Source organism: Notolepis coatsorum, assembly GCF_963971535.1.
Source record: "Notolepis coatsorum genome assembly, chromosome: 4".
Classification (NCBI taxonomy): domain Eukaryota; kingdom Metazoa; phylum Chordata; class Actinopteri; order Aulopiformes; family Paralepididae; genus Notolepis; species Notolepis coatsorum.
The window spans coordinates 176,677,564-176,693,451 of NC_140168.1; the positions used below are offsets into that span (position 1 = coordinate 176,677,564).

The window sequence follows — 15,888 nt, forward strand, 5'->3', positions numbered from 1 at the left end:
TCGACTATACGTGAGTTCTTAAAATCTGTGTCATTCCACTTTTCACATCTCACTTCTGTCTTTTCCCTTTCTACAGAGGGACAACTGCAGGTGAGACGAGGAAGAGTCAAGACCCCGCCCACACCCCTGCTGCCTTTATCCATTTCTGCTGAAGATTAATGCCAAACTGCGATTGGTGTTCTCTGTTGCCGTGGCTAAGAGAAGATCTGCCTCCTGCCGTGAAGAGGACATCTCTCTCTCTCTCTCTCTCTCTCTCTCCAGAGTCCTCGTTCTGAGCCACATCTGTCCCCATCACCAGGCTGCGACTGCCTCCACTGCATTCCATTAAGCCAACTGTCATAGGCTAATAGCACAGCCTCGTTAATATTTCACAGCTCCTAATTGGCTGTTGTAGTTCATCTCAGATTCATGATTGGACGTCGCCCGGGAGTGTTCTCCATTTAAAAACCCCAATTGCCATAGGCACCACATCCCGTCCCATATATAATTCACACCTCCTTACTGAATACTGTAGTCGGTTTTCTCCCCAAGTGGAACTCGTCTACCAAGCTCCAAACCTCATTGGCTCCCGGTGGAGAGACGGTGACCTTTGAACTCTGCAACATTTGACCCCCCTCCTTCATGGCTGTAATGGAGCAAGTGTACGCCTCGGGCATGGCCGCCAAGCTGAGGAGCCAGTGGGACCGCGACGAGGGTTTAGGCCAGAACAACAACGCTCTCAAGTTCCTGGGCCAGGACTACGAGTCCCTGAAGGCCCGCTGCCTCCAGGGCTGTGCGCTGTTCGAGGACAACCTGTTTGCCTGCGCCTCCTCCTCGCTGGGCTTCGACGAGCTGGGCCCCCGATCCTCCAAGACCCAGGGGGTCCGCTGGATGAGGCCGACGGTGAGACATGGGAGCGGTGGGAGATTAGGGCTGTCACTTTAACAAAAAAATCGAATTAGAAATTCGTTGCAGAATTGTAGACTAGTTCGAATTTCAGTGTAAAAAGAAAAATAACTAAACCTAAAAAGTCTAAGCTATTTTTACCATGGTATGTTTGGTATCATTCTTTTCAGCACAGTCTCGCCTATATGACCTGACGTCATAATAATATATATTTTTTAATAATAATATTATTAAAAATAAAAAATTCAAGAAAATTCAAGAATAAAAATATTCTATTTAGAATTTCTCCCTTCAAGTTCGAATCTCGTGTTTTTATGTAAATTCGAAAATAATGTGACAGCCCTATGGGAGATAGATATGAGCCATGTCAGATCTACAGGATGTAGCCCTGTTGAAAGAGGGTCTCTTCAAGGCCCACTCCAACGAGCGGGTTGATGGCGGGGTAAAGGCCACGACTAAAGCCGTATATATCTAAACAGTCGCGGTAGGGATGCACCGTCCGATATTGATATCGGCCCGATATGACTAAAATAGCTGGATCGGGTATAAAAAAAAATATATATATTTTTGTATTATAATATAATAATATTTATGTGTGATTCTTACAGCCCTCTTCTGTAATATATATAATGGTTTTATATTGGTCCCATAAGTATTCCCCCATACTTCAACACAATAACTGATATAAGGTGAGATGAGTGAACAGTAGAGTGTTCTCATTGCCTCATACTCTAACACATCCTTTACTTTATTCATAACAAAAATACTCTTGGACATCTTTTTTTTAACGTGTGCTATATGCGATTTCCATGTTAATTTATCATCCATAATCACACCAAGAAAACGAAATTCATTAACTCTCTCTATATCAACTCCATCTATGGTCAGTACTATATTTTCATCTAGTTTTCGATTGCCAAAAATCATAAATTTAGTTTTTTTCAGATTCAGTGATGGCTTATTTACATCAAACCATTTCTTTAGCGGGCGGCTAGGTGGTGTAGTGGGCAAGGCGCTCGCCACCAATGCAGCAGATGCTGGGTTCGAGCCCAGCTCTCCGCATTGCTATCAGCTTGGCTGGTCGTTCATACTAACACAATTGGTAGTGTTAGGGGTGGGAAAGCTGATGGGTGGGGATCGGACGATGTGGACAGCGACTCCTACAGGTCGGTTGGTGCGCCTGCGCAGCAGAATCAGGAGGCGACGGGGGCGGCGTGTCCCTCCCACGCAGACCCCCACCGCTGAGAGATCGCGCTGTGCAGGTGAAAAGATGCGACGGCTGCCTCCTCGAGTACCGGAGGGGACACGTGATGTAAGGCTTCGTCCACATTGCAGCCGACCAGTGGGAGGCATAGTCTAACAACGTTCGAGACAGGGGAGGGTAGAATTGGACGATACGAAATTGGGATGGGAGAAAAAATTGAAAAATGGGAGAAAAAAATAGATAAAAAAAAAACCATTTCTTTAGCTTTGTCATTTCATACACAATATGTTCAGCTAGTTCCTTTAAATTATTTCCAGAGCAAGAAAATTTGTTATCATCAGCAAACAAGACAAACTGTAATAGTTTTGAAACATCACAAATATCATTAATATATAAAAGAAAGAGTTTGGGCCCCAAAACCGAACCTTGCGGTACCCCACATTCAATTTTCATGAGCTCAGATTTTACATCTGCCAACTGCACATATTGTTGCCTATTGTGGAGATAACTACTCAACCATTCTAGAACCATTCCTCTCACACCATATGAACGTTATTTAGAAATTAGAATATTATGATCTAAGGTATCGAATGCCTTTTTAAAATCAACACCCCTATTGTTAATTTCCTTTTATCTGTTGCTGTTGTTATTTCCTCAATAATATTCATTAAGGCAGTCGCTGTTGATCTGTTTTGCCTAAAGCCATACTGGCTTTCGCTCAGCAGTTTGTTCTTTTCCTGAACTGAACCGTAACTGAACTGAACTCTCTCTGTGTCTGCTCTCTCTCTCTCTCTCTCTCTCTCTCTCTCTCTCTCTCTCTCTCTCTCTCTCTCTCTCTCTCTCTCTCTCTCTCTCTCTCTCTCTCCTTCTCTTGTCTCTCTCTCTGTCTGCTCTCTCCTGCTGTCTCTCTCTCTCTCTCTCCTTCTCTTGTCTCTCTCTCTGTCTGCTCTCTCCTGCTGTCTCTCTCTGTCTGTCTGCTCTCTCCTGCTCTCTCTCTCTCTCTGCTCTCTCCTCCTGCTCTCTCTCTCTCTCTGTCTGTCTGCTCTCTCCTGCTGTATCTCTCTCTCTGCTCTCTCCTCCTGCTGTCTCTCTCTCTCTGCTCTCTCCTGCTCTCTCTCTCTGTCTGCTCTCTCCTCCTGCTCTCTCTCTCTGTCTGTCTGCTCTCTCCTGCTCTCTCTCTCTGTCTGCTCTCTCCTGCTCTCTCTCTGTCTGCTCTCTCCTCCTGCTCTCTCTGTCTGTCTGCTTTCTCCTGCTGTATCTCTCTCTGTCTGCTCTCTCCTGCTGTATCTCTCTCTGTCTGCTCTCTCCTGCTGTATCTCTCTCTGTCTGCTCTCTCCTGCTGTATCTCTCTCTCCTTCTACTCTCTCCTGCTGCTGTCTCTCTCTCTCTGTCTGTTCTCTCCTGTTGTCTCTCTCGGTCTGCTCTCTCCTCCTGCTGTCTCTCTCTCTGTTTGTTCTCTCCTTCTGTTGTATCTCTCTCTCTGTCTGCTCTCTCCTGCTGCTGTCTCTCTCTCTCTGCTCTCTCCTTCTGCTCTCTCTCTCTGTCTGTCTGCTCTCTCCTGCTGTCTCTCTCTCTCTCTGTCTGCTCTCTCTTGCTGTCTCTCTCTCTGTCTGCTCTCTCCTTCTGCTGTCTCTCTCTCTGTCTGTCTGCTCTCTCCTGCTGTCTCTCTCCTGCTCTCTCTCTCTCTCTGTCTGCTCTCTCCTGCTCTCTCTCTCTGTCTGCTCTCTCCTTCTGCTGTCTCTCTCTCTGTCTGTCTGCTCTCTCCTGCTGTCTCTCTCCTGCTCTCTCTCTCTCTGTCTGCTCTCTCCTGCTCTCTCTCTCTCTCTCTCTCTGTCTGCTCTCTCCTGCTGTCTCTCTCTCTGTCTGCTCTCTCTTCCTGCTGTCTCTCTCTCTGTCTGTTCTCTCCTCCTGCTGTCTCTCTCTCTGTCTGTTCTCTCATTCTGCTCTCTCTCTCTCTGTCTGTTCTCTCCTCCTGCTCTCTCTCTGTCTGCTCTCTCCTCCTGCTGTATCTCTCTCTGTCTGTTCTCTCATTCTGCTCTCTCTCTGTCTGTTCTCTCTGTCTGCTCTCTCTATCTGTCTGTTCTCTCCTCCTGCTGTCTCTCTCTCTCCTTCTGCTCTCTCCTTCTGCTCTCTCTCTCTCTGCTCTCTCCTCCTGCTGTATCTCTCTCTCCTTCTGCTCTCTCCTTCTGCTCTCTCTCTCTCTCTGTTCTCTCCTCCTGCTCTCTCTCTCTCTCCTTCTGCTCTCTCTCTCTCTGCTCTCTCCTCCTGCTGTATCTCTCTCTCTGTCTGTTCTCTCCTTCTGCTCTATCTCTCTGTCTGTCTGTTCTCTCCTGCTGTCTCTCTCTCTCTCTGTCTCTCTCCTTCTGCTCTCTCTCTCTCTCTCTCTCTCTCTCTCTCTCTCTCTCTCTCTCTCTCTCTCTCTCTCTCTCTCTGTCTGCTCTCTCCTGCTGTCTCTCTCTCTCTCTCTCTCTCTCTCTCTCTGTCTCTCTCCTTCTGCTCTCTCTCTCTCTCTCTCTCTCTCTCTCTCTCTCTGTCTCTCTCCTTCTGCTCTCTCTCTCTCTCTCTCTCTCTCTCTCTCTCTCTCTCTCTCTCTCTCTCTCTCTCTCTCTCTCTTGTCTGTTCTCTCCTCCGTCTCTCTCTCTCTCTCTCTCTCTCTCTCTCTCTCTCTGTCTGCTCTCTCCTCCTGCTGTCTCTCTCTGTCTGTTCTCTCCTTCTGCTCTCTCTCTGTCTGTTCTCTCCTCCTGCTCTCTCCTTCTGCTCTCTCTCTCTGTCTGCTCTCTCCTCCTGCTGTATCTCTATCTCATTCTGCTCTCTCCTTCTGCTCTCTCTCTCTCTCTCTCTCTGTCTGCTCTCTCCTGCTGTATCTCTCTCTCTGTCTCTCTCCTTCTGCTCTCTCTCTCTCTCTGCTCTCTCCTTCTGCTCTCTCTCTCTGTCTCTCTCTCTCTCTCTCTCTCTGTCTGCTCTCTCCTGCTGTATCTCTCTCTCTGTCTGCTCTCTCTGTCTGCTCTCTCCTGCTCTCTCTCTCTCTCTTGTCTGCTCTCTCCTGCTGTATCTCTCTCTCTGTCTGCTCTCTCCTTCTGTCTCTCTCTCCTCCTGCTGTCTCTCTCTCTGTCTGCTCTCTCCTTCTGTCAATTCAATTCAATTCAAATAGGCTTTATTGGCATGAAATATCAACATACTTATTGCCAAAGCAAGTCCAACATACAAACAATAACATATATATTATTAAGCAATAAAACATACCATAATATTAGCAATAAGTAAAACAATCAACAGAAACATATTAAATTACAAAATAATCATTCAATCGGGTAGTCATTTTACAGATGTAGCCACCCAGATACATGTATTTACAGGGCTTGTTCTCTTATTGTATGACAACCATCTACATATTTTGCAGCTAATACTGTACACTGACTTTTCTCCCCACATATATATAACAGCTTTTGATTATCAGGGAGATGGATAAACTGTGGATCAATTTTATTTATTTTATAAAAGAAAACTTCTCTTAGATCCTTGTATTTCTCACAGTATAGTAGGAAGTGAGGTTCTGTCTCAACATCCCCCTGATGACAAAGTGAACACAGCCTGGCCTCTCTGGGCAGCCAGTTCTGCCTGTGACGGCCTGTTTCTATGGCTAGACTATGTCCACTCAGTCTGTACCGTGTCAATGTCTTTCTTAATTTTATATCATTCACAGTGGTCAGGTATTCTGCCACCGTGTACTCTCTGTTTAGGGTCAAATAGAATTCTAATTTACTTTGAGATTTGGTTGATTTGTTCCAATATTCTATATAGTTTTCTTTTTGTTTTGAGGTTATTTGGTTGGGCCAGATTTTTTGGTATCTGTCCTGAGGCATTTGTGGGCAGAGATTTCTGACTAGCTGGCAGAGGGGACTCTTATCTGGGTTCATCTCTTGGCTCTGAAGGGCTTTGTAGTGGTAGGAGTGGGGGTCACTTGATTGGAGGTGTGTGTAAAATTTTATGGCTCGCTTTTGAATTTGAATGATTAGGGGGTATTGGCCGAGTTCTGCCCTGCATGCATTATTGGCAGTGTGTCTGTGGACCTTAAGTAGGTTTTTGCACAATTCTGCATGCAGTACTTCTAATGGGTGTTTTTCCCATTTTGGGAAATCTTGGTTAGTTAATGGACCCCACACTTCACTGCCATATAATATTATTGGATTAATTACGGAATTTAGAATTTTGAGCCAGGTCCTAATTGGGATGTCAATTGGAATTTTCCTTTTGATGGCATAAAAAGCCCTTCTTCCCTTCTCCTTCAATTCATTCACAGCCAGTCTCTCTCTCCTCCTGCTGTATCTCTCTCTCTGTCTCTCTCCTTCTGCTCTCTCTCTGTCTCTCTCCTCCTGCTGTATATCTGTCTCTCTCCTCCTGCTGTCTCTCTCTCTGTCTGCTCTCTCCTTCTGCTCTCTCTCTGTCTGCTCTCTCCTCCTGCTTTCTCTCTCTCTCTCTGATCTCTCCTTCTGCTCTCTCTCTCTCTGCTCTCTCCTTCTGCTTTCTCTCTCTCTGTCTGTTCTCTCCTCCTGCTTTCTCTCTCTCTCTCTGCTCTCTCCTTCTGCTTTCTCTCTCTCTGTCTGTTCTCTCCTCCTGCTTTCTCTCTCTCTGTCTGCTCTCTCCTCCTGCTTTCTCTCTCTCTGCTCTCTCCTTCTGCTCTCTCTCTGTCTGCTCTCTCCTTCTGCTTTCTCTCTCTCTGTCTGTTCTCTCCTCCTGCTGTCTCTCTCTCTCTCTGCTCTCTCCTTCTGCTGTCTCTCTCTCTGTGTCTGCTATCCTTCTGCTGTCTCTCTTACACTATGTCTGCTCTCTCTCCTCTCCCTCTCTCTCTCTCCTCTCCCCCTCTCTCTCTCCTCTCCCTCTCTCTCTCCTCTCCCTGTCTCTCTCCTCTCTCTCTCCTCTCCCTCTCTCTCTCTCCTCTCTCTCCTCTCCCTGTCTCTCTCCTCTCCCTGTCTCTCTCCTCTCTTTCTCTCTCTCTCCTCTCCCTGTCTCCCACTACATTATGAATATGCAGCATTGAAGCTTCACACTCACTCTGTAGCTGAATATGACACCAAAGTATGATATGGAGGCCGTCTGTCCTCAGAAGACTCTCAACCACTCTGGGGAAAGAGAGAGCGACACAGAGAGAGAGACAGAGAGAGAGAGAAACACACAGAGAGAGAGACACATAGAGAGAGAGAGAGAGACACACAGAGAGAGAGAGAAACACACAGAGAGAGAGACACATAGAGAGAGAGAGAGACACACAGAGAGAGAGAGAAACACAGAGAGAGAGACACATAGAGAGAGACACACAGAAAAGACAGAGATAGTGTCTCACAGCGGTTCTTGTTACAAAACCGCCAAACACAGAGTGCCACCGCCACCCGTCGATGTAAGGGCACAGATACATGCCCTGATGTAAGGGCACAGATACATGCCCTGATGTAAGGGCACAGATACATGCCCTGATGTAAGGGCACAGATACATGCCCTGATGTAAGGGCACAGATACATGCCCTGATGTAAGGGCACAGATACATGCACTGATGTAAGGGCACAGATACATGCCCTGATGTAAGGGCACAGATACATGCCCTGATGTAAGGGCACAGATACATGCCCTGATGTAAGGGCACAGATACATGCCCTGATGTAAGGGCACAGATACATGCCCTGATGTAAGGGCACAGATACATGCCCTGATGTAAGGGCACAGATACATGCCCTGATGTAAGGGCACAGATACATGCCCTGATCATTAGAGTTTCTTCACACACAACCTGCCCCTGTGTGTGTGTGAGAGAGAGAGAGCAGAGAGAAAGAGAGCAAAAGGCAGAGAGAGAGAGAGCAGAGAGAAAGAGAGCAAAAGGCAGAGAGAGAGAGAGCAGAGAGAGAGAGAGCAGAGAGAAAGAGAGCAAAAGGCAGAGAGAGAGAGAGAAAAAGAGAGAGCGAGAGGGATAGAGAGAGAGAAAGGCAGGGGGAGAGAGGGAGGCACAGAGAGAGAGGCAGAGAGAAAGAGAGTTTTATGTGTGTGAGAGAGAAGTGTGAAGGGGAGGAGTGAAATAGGTCTTTTTATAGCTCCCAGTCTCACGCACAACACAGAGGCAGAGTGAGATGCTCCCTGAACGGTGAGAGCAGGCGAAGGTAGACGCCGTGCAGAAGAACATCTCTCAACAGCAAGTCCCCCGTCCTATTAGCTGTGCATCGTTCATGCAGACGACTCTCTGCTGTCGGCACCCAAGGTACCGTTGTCACGAGACCGGAATACGGTACCGGGTTTCAAAATCACGATTCTCCTGCGCCCATTAAACCATACCCCCACGATGAAACCCCTTGTTTGAAATAAAGTGCCTACTTGGAGTTGGTACAAAAGATATTGTACATGTGAATGTACTTCAAGGAATCTGCACTTTAAATGGTTACATTCGGATAGCGCTTTACAAAGAGTTTATGTTGAAAGCATAGGAAATATGAATTAATACAACCGCAGGTGCTACATGCAGCGTGTCACCGGTCATAACTGGGAATAGGGGAGTGAAGTTCCTCAGCAGTGTGAGATGACCAGACTTTGCTTAAATCTCCTCTCTCACTCTCACTCTCTCTCTCTCTCTCTCTACGGTATACAGTAAATAACTATACCAGTTAATTTAGTATATTAAGTATACAGTGTCAGTAAATAACTGACAGTTAATTTAGTATATTATGTATACCGGTACAGTAAATAACTACCAATTAATTTAGTATATTAATTATACAGTAACTATACCAGTTCATTTAGTATACTATACAGTAAATAACTACCAGTTCATTTAGTATATTAAGTGTACAGTAAATAACTGTACCAGTTCACTGTTCTAACGTTCAAGACATGTTTCTCAGATGTTGGAGCTCACTAGTTGACCCTCTATGTGTTTGCTTTGCTGAAACAGCAAGACTCTGTCTGTTCTGAAGGGCCAGATTAACACTGAGAATCTACGTTTATTATTTTATATAACTTGTATATTATTTATATATATAAGCTATATACATTTAAGCCTCCGTTTGAATCATAGCATTATTCGCTTTCCTCATTGGACACCGCCCTTGGCATTGACGGCGCCAACAGTCGTGCCCCCCAGACAAGTTCAAAGACGAGTCCGGACAAGTTGAGACATGCCCTTGGCCAGCGCATTGATTCCGGACAAGAGATTCGGTTGCGCTCTAGAAATCACTCTGAGTATATATTGTGAAAGGCGCAAGCAGCAGCAGTGCGAAACCTAAACACGTGAAGTGCGAAGTGAACCCAGTAACTAGTGTGAACCTTAGCAAGTGTGTGTGGACTTAACGTACCCGGTAATTAGTATCAGAACACGAGGTGAACCTAACAGCAGAACGATTGGACATGTGAGCAGTGGAACCTACCGGCGGTGTATCGTTACGGATAGCTAGTAGCTCCTTAGATACGACCTTGATATTGTAGAACCATTGTTGGTGTATTATAGTGAATTGTGTAAACGTAGTAACGTGGAGAAGAGCATCGTTAATACCATTGGCGTTTGGATTTAACTACACCTGAAGATCTGCATCGGGCTAGCTTCGAGGACGAAGCTAGCTAGCTATCATCACTGCCGTCGGGCATTGGATTAAGAGCTATTACCCTGCTATCGAGCACTTGGATTACAAGGACTGGATCCGTATGAGACCCCTTTTCTTCAGTGACCAGCAGGAGTATCCGACTATTCTTCAATTCCTCTGGAGCTTACCACTCCGTGGGGGAAATCACCAGTCTCCAGCTATACCCCTCGTTTGCCCTGTATCGCCATCTCACTCCATGCAGCGTTCCGGTCGAGTATTATTAACCTAGGAATTATTCATTCCCACTGACTTTGATACTCTGACATTCTACTATCATTCGCCATAAAAGAGCAACGTACTAATTCTCAGTTGTACATTTGATATGTACAACTCTATATGAATTGAAAATGGGGGACCCTGATGGAAACAAGACAAACGTCTTTCTCAGGTCTGCATCCCCTTAACAATTGTATGTATTGAGCCGTACTGTATTGTACCCATTCTGCAATCTGTTAAATAAAGTTTTCATTCATTCATTCATTCATATTGCTAATAAAATACTGTAAACGTTATCTCTTTGTCCCCGTGCCGTATATTGAGTGTCTGCCATATTTAACTGTACTGTCTGGCAAGTAATAATAATATTTAGTAGTGGTTTAATCTAAACAATCTTTAATACAGTCAGGGTTTTGTAACCCCTCAGTTACACTGTCTCTGACATGATAAAGTACTTCAATATTCGGTCCTCCAAGTGGAAAGGGAATATTTGGACTTTGGTTGGCCTCGTGTTCTCTCTCTCTCTCTCTCTCTCTCTCTCTCTCTCTCTCTCTCTGGAACATAACATGGAATAAATAAGAAGAAAAGCAACAACAATCTCATGTTACGACAAAGAGCCAGACTACGGGTCTCCACTTTAGCAATCACACTTTAGCCGCAAGGAGAAGGTGATAAATCATTACAACAGGGCCGGTTTGCAATGAACAGACAAACATTAGGGGTCAGCTAATCAGAGCTCCATCTCTGGGCCCTCCAAAGCTCTATCTCTGCCCCGCTCCAAAGCTCTGTATCTGGGCCCTCCAAAGCTCCATCTCTGGGCCCTCCAAAGCTCTATCTCTGCCCCACTCCAAAGCTCTCTCTGGGCCCTCCAAAGCTCTATCTCTGGGCCCTCCAAAGCTCTATCTCTGCCCCACTCCAAAGCTCTCTCTGGGCCCTCCAAAGCTCTATCTCTGCCCCACTCCAAAGCTCTGTATCTGGGCTCTCCAAAGCTCCATCTCTGGGCCCTCCAAAGCTCTATCTCTGCCCCACTCCAAAGCTCTCTCTGGGCCCTCCAAAGCTCTATCTCTGCCCGCTCCAAAGCACTGTATCTGGGCCCTCCAAAGCTCCATCTCTGGGCCCTCCAAATCTCTATCTCTGCCCCACTCCAAAGCTCTCTCTGGGCCATCCAAAGCTCTATCTCTGGGCCCTCCAAAGCTCAATCTCTGCCCCACTCCAACGCTCTCTCTGGGCCCTCCAAAGCTCTATCTCTGGGCCTTCCAAAGCTCTATCTCTGGGCCTTCCAAAGCTCTGTATCTGGGCCCTCCAAAGCTCTGTATCTGGGCCCTCCAAAGATCTGTATCTGCGCTCTCCAAAGCTCTATCTCTGCCCCACTCCAAAGCTCTATCTCTGGGCTCTCCAAAGCTCTATCTCTGGGCTCTCCAAAGCTCTATCTCTGAGCTCTCCAAAGCTCTATCTCTGGCCCCTCCAAAGCTCTATCTCTGCCCCACTCCAAAGCTCTATCTCTGGGCTCTCCAAAGCTCTATCTCTGGGCTCTCCAAAGCTCTATCTCTGAGCTCTCCAAAGCTCTATCTCTGGCCCCTCCAAAGCTCTATCTCTGCCCCACTCCAAAGCTCTATCTCTGGGCTCTCCAAAGCTCTATCTATGGGCTCTCCAAAGCTCTATCTCTGGGCTCTCCAAAGCTCTATCTCTGGGCCCTCCAAAAAATGTCGTTCCTCTTGGCACTTTTCCTCCATCTGGGAACTTATGGAGGTCATTAATTAGATTAGATTAAAATGTATTGTCATCGTACAGTACAACGAAGATGAGTTGGCATCTAATCAGAGTGCAAAGGTAACAGTAAAGTGCATTAACACTTTGAATGCCCAAAACTACATAACACATGTTATCAGCCCGCCCCCTGAATGCCCACCACGACAATTAGCGTGAATAATTTTTTATTAGCGATCTGAATTCATATTTCATCAACCGAGTCTACCGTTGGGAAACCAGCCCCATCAGGAGCTCAGATGTGAAAAAAGCGCCCCCTATCGTCTCCCAGATGGTAATGCACCCTTTTGGAATGGACTCAATGAAAATGGATGAGAAAAGAAAAATCCGGAATCCACATTTTACTTCTCACATTTACATTTACATTTTACATTTACATTTAGTCATTTAGCTGACGCTTTTATCCAAAGCGACTTACAAGTTCTGTACGACAAGCCATCAGGAAGGGCACAACTCTATCAGCTGAGTAACAATGTTCATCAAAGTGTTGAGTGCTACAGTGTAGGTTAGTTTATTAGGACAAGTGCATGACAGTAAGGTTAGTTTTTTTTTCACGCATGTAACCGGAGATGATCCCAGTCATTGTGGACCATCAGAACAGCGTGTAATATGTGTTTACAGTATGTAGCGTTGGATCAATAAAAGCGATCGATTTTTGGAATGGCGATCAGGAATTGGAATAATCTTTTTGGATAACATCTGATCTCGGGTAAGGAATCTATTTTACCAGTCTTAGGATAATCAGACCTGTTTTCACGGAGATTATAAGCTTTTCCCCTATGTGTGATGTGGCTGTTTGGCTGTGCGAGCGATCAGGAAATATATCAGATCAGATATCAGATCGCCTATATAGCGTGCATACGTACACATATACTATAGATAATCTAGCGTTTATTTGAAAAGATTCATAAATAGGCTGAAAAATTAGCGTTTTTGTGTATTCTAGAATATTCTGTTTATTATGGAATATTTTTATTTTCCTTAAACGAGGGCTTTTCAAGATGCTATAAAACGGAAATGAACCGATAAAAAAACAATCCGCTTCGACAATGTTGACTGGAAAATGAGTCATTGATAAGCGACGGGCAGATTAGACACATAGCCATAATTTAAAACATAGATTAGGCGATATTAAAGCTAACATTGAGGTGGATGGTGGGCATTCAAGCACTAAATCATGCGCCCCCTGCTGGCACTGAAAGAGTTAACAATATAGAATGTACAACTGGAATATATACGAGTACTACTGAGTAAATATGCTAATCTGATGTATGTACAGTATTATTATGTACAGTGATACAGGTGTAAATACACTATGGTAGTAAACCAGATATAGATATTCCAGCCCACAGCATACACACTCGGTTATCAATAAATGCTTGACCCCATATTTCTCTCAAGGAAACCAGCTTGTACAAAGGTGAATCAAAGGAAGGTAAAATAGAGAAGCCTGTTCCTCTCCTCCCTAACACGTATAAATGAGGTAAAATAGAGAAGCCTGTTCCTCTCCTCCCTAACACGTATAAATGAGGTCAAATAGAGAAGCCTGTTCCTCTCCTCCCTAACACGTATAAATGAGGTCAAATAGAGAAGCCTGTTCCTCTCCTCCCTAACACGTATAAATGAGGTAAAATAGAGAAGCCTGTTCCTCTCCTCCCTAACACGTATAAATGAGGTAAAATAGAGAAGCCTGTTCCTCTCCTCCCTAACACGTATAAATGAGGTAAAATAGAGAAGCCTGTTCCTCTCCTCCCTAACACGTATAAATGAGGTAAACTAGAGAAGCCTGTTCCTCTCCTCCCTAACACGTATAAATGAGGTAAAATAGAGAAGCCTGTTCCTCTCCTCCCTAACACGTATAAATGAGGTAAAATAGAGAAGCCTGTTCCTCTCCTCCCTAACACGTATAAATGAGGTAAAATAGAGAAGCCTGTTCCTCTCCTCCCTAACACGTATAAATGAGGTAAACTAGAGAAGCCTGTTCCTCTCCTCCCTAACACGTATAAATGAGGTAAAATAGAGAAGCCTGTTCCTCTCCTCCCTAACACGTATAAATGAGGTAAAATAGAGAAGCCTGTTCCTCTCCTCCTTAACACGTATAAATGAGGTAAAATAGAGAAGCCTGTTCCTCTCCTCCTTAACACTTGTAACAACATGAACTCGAGGTGTTTCTTCCACCATAGTTGCGAGCGGAAAGGTTCACACACCGCTTGTTGAAAGGACCTCTGCTTTCGTCGCGCAGCCCGTGTTGCATCTTGATCATAGCAGACATTATTCAGAGGCACAACCACGCTGCACTAACAAAGGCTATATTTGGCACTGCATGTAAAGTCAGACTCGGCATATTGCGAATTAAATCATTGTTTATGTTTCGAACGGCACAAGGAGAGATATCACTGCAGGCCATTTGACTGTTTTCTGTGAAGAGTATCGAACATTTGGAGAATGGGTATCGAATTGATTCTAACTCTAATGTAGTCCATTAAATGGACTCCAAATGTTTTCAAACGTATTCGAGGAGCCTCGCATTGTGAGTCTCACAGCGCAGACACACCAGTCGCGAGCGAAGGCAGGCAGGCAGGCAGGCAGGCAGGCAGGCAGGCGGCCGACCAACCGACCAGCGCTTCACTTTCGCTCCCATGTTAACGTGGGCTGGAAGCGATCGTTTTCGTTTGGGTTGGATTCAGAGGCGTGCGCCACTCGCATTTTCACAGAAATACACTCAATATCTGCATTATTAGCACACATATAGATGTTGTTCAACCAGCTAATGTGTCTGTATCTTTGCCAATACAAATAAACCATATTACTATACTTTTTCAGGAGTACAGTCACACTGATCATCATTCTAAAATGAATTCTAACATTCTAATTAATTATATAATAACTGGTTATACATGCAAAATAGAGAATAGAACACTGGAACTGGAAATCTTAAAAAAAATCTTCAAACAGGGACTGACTTCGCATATAGACTAGGCATTTAGAGCTGTTCCAATGTAAATGTACCTTCCTCCGTGCGCTTCCGCCCGCTCTGAAGTCGGACTTGCTGTGCCCGGCCACACGTGTGCGTGTGGCGTAATACAGCTAGCGTTATCTAAAAGTGTTTGTGCATTTCCAAATTGTGCCAACAACATGTCGCCCACTTTGCGTAGCGTTCATAGACTATTGATGCGGAAATATGCTGTTCCATGAGCAGAGAGACCTGCTGCAGACAAGAGTGGAGATGATGTAATTATTACAAATGGTAACTGACTGTTTTGACTGACAATATGCATTAAGCGTCGGGTAGCTTTGCATGTCCAATGTCCACAGAGTGAGACATAATCCAATCGGTAGCGTGTGTGTGTGAGACTCCAGCACAATATATTGATATTGCTGCTGCCACGCTGTTTAAGATGCGTTCTAAAAATAGATTTCCCTAAACAATTACTCAATCACTACTTGTGGAGTACTTCGTCCTGGGAAAACATTGCCCATTCCTAGTATGTACCCCTTCCAGCTACAGTCCAGCTACAGTTCAGCTACAGTTCTGACACAGTCCAGCTACAGTTCAGCTACAGTTCAGCTACAGTCCAGCTACAGTCCAGCTACAGTCCAGCTACAGTCCAGCTACAGTTCTGACACAGTTCAGCTACAGTCCAGCTACAGTCCAGCTACAGTTCTGACACAGTTCAGCTACAGTCCAGCTACAGTTCTGACACAGTCCAGCTACAGTCCAGCTACAGTCCAGCTACAGTTCAGCTACAGTCCAGCTACAGTTCTGACACAGTCCAGCTACAGTCCAGCTACAGTCCAGCTACAGTTCAGCTACAGTCCAGCTACAGTCCAGCTACAGTCCAGCTACAGTTCAGCTACAGTCCAGCTACAGTCCAGCTACAGTCCAGCTACAGTCCAGCTACAGTTCAGCTACAGTCCAGCTACAGTCCAGCTACAGTCCAGCTACAGTCCAGCTACAGTTCTGACACAGTCCAGCTACAGTCCAGCTACAGTTCAGCTACAGTCCAGCTACAGTTCTGACACAGTCCAGCTACAGTCCAGCTACAGTTCAGCTACAGTCCAGCTACAGTCCAGCTACAGTCCAGCTACAGTTCAGCTACAGTTCAGCTACAGTCCAGCTAGAGTCCAGCTACAGTCCAGCTACAGTCCAGCTACAGTTCAGCTACAGTCCAGCTACAGTTCTGACACAGTTCAGCTAC

General features: G+C 45.4%; 1 protein-coding gene across 1 annotated transcript in view; it reads left to right on the forward strand.

Annotated features, from left to right (window-relative positions):
• capn1 (calpain 1) overlaps positions 1 to 15,888 on the forward strand; it is a 126,870-nt gene that overhangs the window by 29,717 nt on the left and 81,265 nt on the right. Inside the window, exon 2 of the mRNA XM_084312569.1 lies at positions 77 to 882. Within this exon, the coding sequence (XP_084168695.1) occupies positions 622 to 882 (261 nt within the window). The 5' untranslated portion in view covers positions 77 to 621. The remainder of the gene's footprint in view (positions 1 to 76; positions 883 to 15,888) is intronic.